Source organism: Silurus aristotelis (assembly GCF_946808225.1).
Source record: "Silurus aristotelis genome assembly, chromosome: 13".
NCBI classification, from domain to species: domain Eukaryota; kingdom Metazoa; phylum Chordata; class Actinopteri; order Siluriformes; family Siluridae; genus Silurus; species Silurus aristotelis.
In genome coordinates, this window is record NC_139586.1 from 26,495,834 (window position 1) to 26,507,448 (window position 11,615).

The following is an 11,615-nucleotide window of genomic DNA, read 5'->3' on the forward strand; positions in this document are numbered from 1 at the left end:
AGCCCAAATCTGGCCTTTGGGATTTGAACCCACAACCTTCTGGCTACTTCCATCATCTTATACACACTACAAAGATTTTCCTCAGCTGGTTGCTCTGTAAAAACCTGTTAAGAGATTTCACACAACAGCACGTGATAATACTCTGGATGTGGTTTCAGCACTAGTCTTTGGAGGACGTATACACCTGAGGTCAGAGTGATAATTAGAAATCTCCCCATGGTGATTAAGACGAATGGGAATGGAATGTTTTTTTTTTAAAACACCAGAGATGATCAAGAGAAAACAGGAGGAAAATTTTCCCTAATTCAAGATTTAGTAACGACTTGAAACCATAATCCTTAAAAGTAAAATTCAGCAATATTAGTAAACAATATCTTTTATTTGGAGAAGTTTGTGGACACCTGCAGAAACCTCCGCTTGTAGAGATTCATTTATTTAGGTCCTGATGTAGGTAAAATGAGGAGGCCTGGGATGCAGTCAGTATTCAAATTCATCTCAAAAGGCCCTTAATAGGATTGAGAGCTTTATAGCAAGAGAGCTTCCACTACTACCCCTGTAGAGCAGATCTTCATGGGGCTGGATTTGTACACAGAGGCATCATCATGCTAACAGATTGAAGACCAATCAATTTTTTTAAAAAGTCAGGCAACCAAATACTTTATTCTATCCAGGTTTCAGAATGTCAAATGTATGAGTTTTTAATACCTTTTTAAGACCGTTAAGAATGTAATTTAATTCCCATCATGACAAACACACGTCAAAAAAATTAAAACCTGCTTAAATTTATTTAAGACTAAATTTAATACAAAAAATAAAAATAAAATTCGGGACCTTAAGACCACACGGAAACCCCGAATAGGGTTGAGGTCGGTTCTAAAGCAGATCTTCCATACCAACCCATGTAAAGTAGATCTTCATGGGGCTGAATTTGTGCATAGAAGAATCATCATGCTGGAGCAGGTTTGGGTGTTTAAAGAAGAATCGCCAATTTCCGGAAACATCAAGCATCCAAATACTTTTGTCTATATATTCTCAGTGATGATTTGGTAGGGGGTTGCTCAGTGGGCAAGATGTTGGATTTATGATCAAAAGTTTGAGTGTTGAAATTTGATGAAGCTGCCGGTGTTGGGCCCCTGCACAAGGCCCTTATCTACAACTCAAATGCATAAACTGGAAAATTGCTGTGGGTGTGGGTGTATGCCAATCTTTATCTGTGTAAAGCTGCATTGGGACAATGTCTGGTTTTAAAAGAGCTATACAAATAAATGCTGAATTGAATTGAATAGAATGCAGACAGAAAACCACACGTCCCAGCGCTTAAAACAAACCCGTCCCCCTCCTACAACGTACAAGCGATTCAAAACAAAACCCAAGACACGGGTCACGCCTTTATCTGAACAACATTCACGCTTGATTATAATGAAAAGCTGGAGTCTGTCAGGTCTCAGAGCTGGTGCTTGCACAGACAAAAGGCATCATCATTCTCCATGAAGCTCAAATTACGTCATTAATTCTTTACTCAAACCCAATTGGTTGAAAGATGATTAATGATACGGGTTAAAAGGAATAAACACTTCTCTATGAAACCCCAAGATCGTCCCATCCAGTCATCGATTCCTCGCTCAAACAACTTTTTTTACTCCATACAAAAGGAATAGTTTATTGGAAAAATGTCACACGACACGGTGCGGGGAAAAAGGCACCTAAAAACTACGTAAAACAGCTAAATACAAGTGCTAAAAATATACAATTTTCAGAATATACATTTCCAGTCAATGCAATATTAGAAATTATTGAGGTATACCAAAAAAAAAATACAAAAAAATTAAAATCGCTGGCTTTAGGTGCTCCGGTCACTAATATTTGTGAAATAAAAGTGAAGAACATTGAGACAGGTCATTAAATATTCACGGAACAGGAGGTGTACTTGTTGAGGTTATGTCCGGAGAAATGAACGGTTTGTTGGTTTTCCGTCTCGTAGAAAAAAACGAGGGGGGGGAAACCAGATTGCATAAACAGGAATAAATTCGAAAGCAGAGTGGAATTTTTAAGCACGTACAGTAGTTAGAAAGCGAAGCAAAAATAATAAAACATTAAGGGATAACGAGCTCGTTTTATGCATGTGCTCGATTTATATATATATTTTTTTATTTATTTATAATTAAAAAAAAAAAACGATTAGCTTGGAGTTAAACCACCCATAAAGGAATACGTCCGAGGGGGTGGTGATCAATTACATGGCTGTTAGACAGAAATCTGATCTGGATCAAATTTTTTTAAAAGGATTCTGATGCCAGTGCATGCCTACATACCTGCTAACAAAATATGTCCACTTATCCCTGGCCAAAAAACAAAGATTTTTTGCTAGAAGCAAATAGTGCAGTTGTGCGTAGCGGAAGTTTTTCTTTCAAAACAAAACAAAAAAAAAAAAGGAAGATGTGCTGGTGCAGAGTAATTCAGGAATTACAATTCATTATAAACAGGAAGCTCCTACACCTAAATACATCTCTACAAGGCTATGATACGAGGGTCGTTAATACAAAGTGTGTATCAGGAGGGGGAAGATCTACCTGATTGGCTAAATACAAGAGGGCAGGATACGTAGTACATACAGTACAGCCTTGCAAAAATATAAAATCGGCCCAAATTAATTGAACGGGTTACGGGGTTCCCTTAGACCCTGATTAGCTCGAGACTCGAACGGAATTTTTGAAAGGTGTCTCGTATTGTGCCGTTTGATTGCGTCTCGGTTCGCAGCTCTGCCCTTGCTAGTTCATGAGCACGCTTCGAGGTAGCTCTGTCTGTCAGCATCGGCCGCTGCTGTATCCGGGGAACAGCTGGGTCAGGATGGCTTGAAGAGCTTTGTTCACAGTCATCTGGTAGTTCTTGCCTAGGTCGTGGCGGCAGGCGGGGCAGGAGTAAACATCCGCTTTGAAGGACCGTTGAAGACATTCCTATAAAACAGGAGATATTTCATGTTGCACATCTGGATCATGATGTGGCCAAGTGAGGTGAACGGTCATGGTTCTCTAATGCTGATCATTTAAAGCGTAATTCTGCAAGCATTTAACTAAAGAACATTGGTAGGTGTTTTGGGCTGATTTTTCATAGCTTTAAATACCAGACTAGCGATCCTAAACCCACCATCAAGGATCATGCACATGATGCTAAAAAGTAAAACAGATAAAAAAAAAACAAAAAAAAAACATTGTATGCTCGCTCTCACCCTGCAGACGTTGTGTTGGCACTCTGTGGTGATGGGCTGGAAAACAACTTCTTGGCAGCAGATACACAGGAAAACTTCCTCCACCTTGTTTATGAATCTCTGCAAGAAGAGAACGATTGCTTATAAAACCCAAGTCGAACATTTCATAAATGAGATGCACAGAATATAGCTCAGACTGTAAAACATTGTACATACTGGTCCTAAGCTTAAAGACTCCATAGCCTCATCCCAAAGTTTTTTGTTGAGCTCATCATCCTTGATCAGGGCCTTCTGCTCCCTGGTCAGCTTGTAGGCCTCGACTTTGACCTTCTTGGGTGTGTTTTTAGACGGTGAGGTTTTCTCCTCTTCCTCAACTAAATTTTACAGAGAAACGAAATGAAAGACAACGATAAAACAGCAATTTCGACTCGACCTTACTGTGAGGGCTGAGTTTCTCAGTCTAGTTCAGGGTTAACTGGCAGCACTAAAACAGCTTATATTATTAGCTTACAAATATTACATAAGAACAATAAATGGTTAAGAAACATCACTAAACCCAAAATTCAGTGCTACCAAAATCCTAAAATAACCTCAGGGTAGATGAGATTTTCAGTGTTGGATTAGTAAAATGCTGTCACATGGGGCAGCAGACCTCTGCAGTAACTACTTTTTTAAAAAAAAAAAAAAACATTTATATATTTTTTTTTGAGGTACTAAGGAGGAAGTTTTACTTGCCTGCCTGAGATTTTCGCTTCCTCTTGCCCTTAGTAGGCGTTTCGGCCACTTCGTCCTCGTTTTTGTTCTCCTTTTCCTTCTCCTTTGCTGCCACTGCTTCCAGATAACCTTCAGGATACTGCAGAGAATAATCAAGCAGTTAACAACATGCAACAGTCAGTGCGATCCTATACAAAAGTGAAGGCAAACGTGTCTCTCTCTCACACACACACACACACACACGTTACCTGCATGGTGAGGCCCAGCTTTTTAATGCGTTCTTTGCCATCTCTGGTCCACGGTGCTGGCTCATCGTCGTTCCTTTTGAGAAGGTATCTCCATACTAGAAAGCCTGATTTGCCCTTCTCTGGCCAATACTTCACCACCTGGTGACAAAAAAAAAAACAGTTTACATTAAAATCAAGTCAATAGTACTTAATTTTACCTGTATCAATAAAGCAGACAATATTGGATGTTTCCGGTATTGTATATATCTGATGTACAACAGATATAGGCATATCTATATATTGAATATAATCAGTTCATAATAAAAAAATATTTACATCATCATCATCAACCCATCTGACCCATTTATTGTTCCAGTGCTTCAACTGCACATGCCCCTGAGCACACCTTGTATATGCCGTCGTATCTGTTCCCATCTTCGGGGCAGTATTTGCTGTGTTTTCGGCCTTTAGAACTGCGCACCACCCTCACAGGCTTTCCTGCCTTCCAGTCCTTTGCCTCAGCTCCATCCTTTTCGTTCACCGGTGCATTGCAGTTCAATGCTAGAGCCCTGGACATGAACAATATTATTTGTACTGATTTTTAGGTAACTTGCTCAGACACATGAACCGTTAGATGATACCAACCTGTTCATATTGGTGAGTTTCTGGTCACAGGATTGTTCAGCCGTTCGCTTGTTACCGGAGAGATCTCGACCACCGGAGCCCGTGTATGTAAACTCGTTACCGTCGTCCTAGACGACAAGACAAAAAAAAGAAAAAGAACGAAAAGCAGATTTAATTGTTAAGGGTTATGATATTTGGATCTAAACTATTAACTCAAATGGTGAGTTGAACTGAATTTAGTCAGGTAACATCAGATACCACGCCCTCGCCAGTGATACAGCTTCATCTTTGCATTGAACAATTCTGATTTCAATACCGAGACACAATCATAGCTATACACTATATAAACAAAACTATAGACATCGGACCTAAGATTTATGTGCTTTTTGAACAATCCATTTCAAATTTAGTCCCCATTTGCTTTTATAACCACCACCCCCACTCCTCTGGCAGGATGTTCAACGAGGTTTTAGAGTGCACCTGTGGAGATTTGTGAAGTTTCATTTAACCACAAGGGTGTTAGTAAAGTCAGGAGGCCTGGGGTGCAGACAGCATTCCCATTTCTCCCAAAGTTGTCTAACATGGTTGAGGTCAGAGTTCTAGAGCAGAAGTCCTTCCACTCCAAACCACATAGACCAGGGGTGTCCAAACCTTTCTTCCTGATGGCCACATACAGAAAAATACTCGAAGGACTGGGCCACTCACTAGACGAGAAGTATACTGCCTCACTTTTAATGCACCAATAACGATAAAATCAATTAAATGCAGGTTACATTTGATAACTGAACATGTTTGAACCAGCACGTCTCTTTGGTTCCGCCATTTCTGGTAACCCCGAGCAAGATTTTTGCGTTGTGGTGTTTAAGACAGTAGCTCCACCTAGTGTTAAAACTCAAAAGTACAATACCACTTAAATATTATGTGAGGGCCATAGACCATTATATTTTTCGAATTTGATACAGGCCAATTAAAAAAGTATGGCAGGCCACAGTTTAGACAACTCTGACATAGACCAAAAATATATGTGCACAGGGGCATTTTCAACCTGGAATAGGTTTGGGTCTTCTAACAAGTGAAAATGTAATGATTCTGCAACTCAAGACATCCTATACAATTCTGTGCTTACAGCTTTGTGCCAACTTTTGGGAAAGAACCAAAATCTGGCTGGGGAAGACAAGTGTCCCAATTCTCTTGGAGAAAACAAAATCACAATCTCAACATACCACGTCGTCCTCGTAGCCTCCAGCCAGGACTAAAGAATAAGCACCGTCATTGCTTCGGCCATGGATCCCTGCAACATGAGGCCTGTGGACTCCAGACTCACTCACCTGGTGTACAAGAAGCACATTTTTAAACCCTTACATCAAAAAACAGATTAAATTAAAACGGTTGGTTGACTGTAGATTAGCTCACCTGCACTCTAAATTTCCAAAGGGTGCCAACAGGAACTCCAGGAACAGGCCCGTGATGGTTAGAAGGAACGATGGTACACTGTTTGGTACGACCCACACATGCCATACCCTGAACACACCACACACACAAGAAAAATAAATAAATAAAATACCAAGCATGGACTTCTGTTTAACAAAATTCCATCAACAAATGCGTTGACAGTTTGAAGTGTGGAATATAATAATGCAAAAATAAAATTAATTAATTAAAAAGAAAACAGCACCCCTGAAGCACCACCTCCCCCAATAAATCAAGCAAATACTATAGCTTCAGTACATTTCCCTCATTAAACATCAGAATTAGGGAAAAGTGCGATCGCTGTGATTTTGGCATGCATGATGGGGAAGTAGTAGAGTAGGGTCATGGGTTCAAACACCAAGCTGCAACTGCTGGGCCCTTAAGCAAAGCCTTTAACCCTCATTTGCTCAGCTGATTTCAGTATCTCAAAAACGAATGACCTCTAGAATTCGAAAGTGTCGAACAGAAGTGAATTCACGCAATGTTTTTTTTTTTGCACCATTCAGCATGTGTGGAAACACCTTGTTAAAAGATGTCAGAAGAAAATGTTCAGGCTGGTCTGAAGTGCCAGAAAGGTAATATAACAATTGTGGTGCGCAGAAAAGCATTTCAACACGCATTACAAACAAAACATTAAACAGCAGCAGACCACATAGGCTTCCACACGTCATCCATAACCAGGACATCAACTGTTTTTGGCCAATAGGATTGAAACCTGAGGTGGTCTTCCGTCATAACCCATCCACCTCAAAGCCTGGTGTTTTGTGCTTTCTGAGCTGCTTTTCTATTTTTTGAGGTTGGAAAAGGTTATTGTAAACTTCCTGGCAGCTAAAACAAAGCAATCTGACCTTTCTGTTCACCAAAGTGTTTCCACCCACAGATATGTTGCTAAATAACGTGTGCAGCTTCAGTGGGTAAAGAATGCGTCTTAAATCGTATGTATGAATTTAAAAAATCTCTTTATGACTCATTTAAATACTCGTATCTTTTCATCACAAAGGAATCATGTATACATACTTTGCCCCAGTCTCTCTGACTGGATGAGCTTGCAGATGCCATCTTTGCCTTCTTCTTGCTTTCCTTCAGCTTTTCTCCAGCCAGGACGACCTCGCTCGCATCGTTACGGCACTCGGGGCAGTACCTTTAGGTTATAAAAATGGAAGATAACGTGCATTTATGTTTTTTTTTTTTTTTTTATCTGACCCATTCCTCAAACTCTTGCAGCATCTTCTGAAGCTCCTTACCAGTCTTCATCAGCTGGGATGGTGGTGAGAGGCGGGTTGAGGCAGTAAATATGGAAGGCCATGTCACACTCATCACACAGAAGCTGCTTATCCGGGTCCTGCTTCACCCCACACACACGGCAGTTACACCAGCGACAGTTCTTCTTGAGGTCATCTTTACAGTGTTTACACTCCGGCCCGTTCGATCCTACGCACACACACACAGTGTTCACATCTATCTATCTCTATATCTCTATCTCTCTATCTCTATATCTATATATATATATAAAGCTCGAATACCACTGACTGACTCACTCATCACGAAATCTCAAAAACCACTGAACGGATTGCAATAAAATTTGGAACATACCTTCCTCTTGGGTCTTAGGTGCTCACTAAGAAAGGGTTTTGAAAAATTCGCCCTGGATCGCGGCTAACTCGCGAAAAACCCGATTTCTCACGCATTGTAAATTCTTCGAAATAACATTACGGATCCTAATGAAACTTAGTACATTGTTTCTTATTACATGTTAGATGCCCGATAAAAATTATTTTCAAAGTAGTTTGCCCTGTATCGGTACTACAAAGGGGTAGTACGTTATTTGTTGACGTAATGTTCTGATCTCTGATCATCCAGTCCTGCTCAGTGCTTACTGCCATATTGCTTAGCGTTTTGCCTTCCGTAGCGAAGCACCGGTACTTTCAGCTAGTTAATTAATATTTCTGTCTTAAATTAAAGGAACGGTCCGAAAAATGTAAAAACAGCTTTCAGCGATATAAAGACAAACAAAAAACGAAAGAACAAGAGGCTTACTTTTTAAAGGGCTGTCAGAAGCGGCTTCAGGTCCTTCAGAGTTTCCAACCTCTTCGATTTTGTAAATTTCGTTCACAAACAAGATCCGGCAGTCGTTCAAGGAGTCGCCAGCATCCCTGTAATACAAATCAGGATACGACCTCAGGAACCTCTGTGCACTACAACGTTATGAACGCCATATGAGCTGGCGGTAATCTTATGTCACAGCTCCGCCTACCCGAGCAGTATTTTGCCGAAAATCTCTCGCTGGGTGCGCGTCTCCCTCTTCCTCTGGATCTGAGCATCGTACCAGTAGCCACGCTCTTTGGGCTCGTCAGGGTTGTAGTTCACCATGACCACCATGCCCTGTTCGAGCTGGTGCCACTGGTAAACAGTGCGGGCACGTGGGCGCACATCCTTACTCTGAAGCTGTACCACTCCGTTCTCTGGGTAACTGCGGGACACGTAAATGTAGTTTGAATGCACTTGCGACAACAAGATGACGACCAAACGGCATATGAAATCGCAGTAAATGCCAATATATTAATAATTGAGCTCGGGTGTATATTTGGCACGACAGTCACACAGTGAGGTGGAAATACGCAGGAAATGCACTCACTCTTCGTATTTGATGTGGTAGCGAATCTCGTCCTCTCCGTCCGCTTCCATGCCGTCACCTTCTGCCGGTTTAGGGGTCTTCGTCACGTTCAAGATCTGCGCCTCAAACCAAGCGCCCATGTTCAGGTCTCGGGCATCCACAAACTCGTTTATCTGGTCAATAAGAACAGAAAAAATTTGATGTTTATTTTAATTACTTGGAAAGTGGTATGAAGTGTAAAAAACAAGACACTATGTTAAATATTATTATTTTATATTAACCTTGTAGAGGCCAAAGCCCGGGTCGACAAGGTCACACTGGGCCGAGGTTCCAGCGCTCTGAGCCTCACACTCTCCGTGAGTGGAGCTCTTATCAGACTCGCTCTGACCCGAACCGCAGCCAGAGTCGGAGTCTGAAAGCTCGGCCTCTTTGTCTTTGGGCAGAGAGACTGCAGGAGCCGCCTGCCTCACCAGTAGTTGAACAATGTCATTCAGGCCTACGTTGTAGTCGAAAATAGTGTGGCCATCCTCCATCTAGAACAATTCAATAGATAATAATGCTGCTTTTAATAATTATTTTTGATGGAAAAATAATGTCAGAAAAAATTTAATATTTGCATGTGAACAAAAAACAAAAAAAAACCAAGTAATTTACATGAGCGCATGATTAGATGTGTAGATTAGAAAAATTTTTATTTGCCAATAGCGCCTGGGGAAAACTTACACCAATTTAAGTCACCTGCAAATCACAAACATGATTTATATACACACACAAAACCAAAACATGGCACCCTGTAAAAGTAGTTGCTGTGTTATATATATATATGAGATGCAATTTGCATATTTATGAGATTGATTTTTTTTTTTTCTTTTATCAAACCTGTTTGCCTCTGTAGAAGAGCCTCTGCCTCTCAGGTTCAACGTTGAAGAGCTCCAGGATTCGCAGTCTGAGCTCGTCCACTTTGGTAAGTTTGGACAGGGAGTCGACCCGGTGGGTCTCCTTACCGTCCATAGTGCGCACCTGGATCCACATTGCAGCAGCCCTACAGGAACACCAATCGCACAAATATTTAAAACGGCTGCATTTTACATAAGAGGAAAGGAACATTTTGCCAAAGTTCCTGCTATGGTCACAATTCATTTCACAAATTCACTTTGAAATTTCACTCGCTCATATTTCTGATATATTTTTCCTTCTCTGTGGGTCAAAATGTTAAACTTTGGCAAATCCACCCTGAATACCAGTGGGATTAAACTCTGCTGCACCAGTGCCTTAGTTTGGATTTCCGTCACCCTCTGTTTCAAAACTTGACACACCTTCACCAATCATGCTTGGTTTACAGCATTTCAGCAGACGTTCCTATCCAGGGTGACAATGCAACAGGATAAGTGTTAATGACGCAACAACCTCAAGGCGGCGTAGTGGCGCTGAAATTTAACCTCGTAAACTTGCAATCAGAGGAACACCTTAACAATCCAAACTGCCCTATTGACGCCTATGACACTGGGGACTGGAAAGGGGTGAGCGCAAGAAAAAACTGGGAATAATCAAACCCCACCCTTATGACGTGACACACCTGAATAAGACTTAACCAAGAGATTAGTGCAAGAAATCACCAGCAACATCAGACATACTCAAATATACATGATGTTTCTTGTGTTTTAGTGGAAACTCTGACGTGTGTAAGTATCAGTAAATGTTTCAGTGATAAACTACATCCGGTGGAGCTGTAGGCGGAAATGCAATGGAGAAACGCCCCCTGCTGTGAATCTGCGGTATGACAGATATAAACACTCCCGGATTTTGGGACAAGCTCCAGCACCAAAGCCTGCTGGTGCAATCCAAGTTATTAGGAAGAATCAAATTTTCTCCATACACGCCCTTAGGAAATATAAACATCATTATTATTTATAATTGTAAAGATTTTGATGTGCTTGGAGGCATTTTTTCAGGTCTTTAAGCCACAAACTGGCTTAAAATCCCCTTTGTTCGACTATAAAATGATTCAGCCATGCTGTATTCGGAAATGAGTAATAATAAAGTTGAGTAAAGTTATTTTTTCACTTTTTTTTAATTTAGAGTACAAATATTGGACTGAAGGTTTTTCACTCAAAGCTGCAGGACTGGCATTAGCCAAGCTAACCCACATTCAACGCTATTGACTCAACTAAATATATTTACAATTAAAGAATTTTTGTAAATTAAAAACTAGTTAATTTTTATTCAATTTGAACAATAATCTACGTACCAATCACTTATTAATAATTTATCAGTCATTTCAACGCTATTTAGGAGGAGTTTTAAATTTACCTCGGAACCAGAAGCAAAATTTATGCGGCTTTTCAAAGCATTTAACAATAAGAAAGTCATATTTTCCACTCAGACATCATTTTACTATAAATTATATTTATAATTATAAAGCTGGAACAAGTTACAACGCGACACTGAACAAAAAAAAATACCCCGACAATGAAATCCACACATTCACAATTACCTCTGTCTTCACGTCCTCTCGAAAACAAGTAAGCAGCCGGATATAATTCAGTAAAATATATTTATATGAATATATAAATCTATAAACTGTTGTAGACTTTCAGAACTGCACTACACAAGAAGCTCCGTCCAGCACTTCAGTGTTAAAAAAAAACTGTTCAACAACGCGATTTCCCCTCCCGCTTCAAGCGATGACTCGTTCCTATTGGCTCCCGCGGCCCAAAATCCTCGCGCCGATTGGCTTATTCGCCCGTCAATCACGCATCTG

The 11,615-nt window shown here is 40.6% G+C and overlaps 1 protein-coding gene across 1 annotated transcript; it reads right to left on the reverse strand.

Moving 5' to 3' along the window:
- Nucleotides 1–1,631: 1,631 nt before the first annotated feature.
- On the reverse strand, nt 1,632–11,545 carry uhrf1 (ubiquitin-like with PHD and ring finger domains 1). The gene is made up of 17 exons (XM_083559538.1): nt 11,349–11,545; nt 9,734–9,896; nt 9,136–9,387; nt 8,876–9,027; nt 8,495–8,710; nt 8,278–8,393; nt 7,485–7,671; nt 7,258–7,381; nt 6,184–6,291; nt 5,994–6,098; nt 4,792–4,898; nt 4,553–4,715; nt 4,168–4,305; nt 3,941–4,058; nt 3,422–3,579; nt 3,227–3,325; nt 1,632–2,954 (listed from the first exon to the last, which is right to left on the reverse strand). The coding sequence occupies exons 2-17, from the start codon at nt 9,884–9,886 to the stop codon at nt 2,805–2,807; spliced, it is 2,346 nt and encodes a 781-aa protein (XP_083415664.1). The 5' UTR covers nt 9,887–9,896; nt 11,349–11,545; the 3' UTR covers nt 1,632–2,804.
- Between the last annotated feature and the right edge of the window lie 70 nt (nt 11,546–11,615).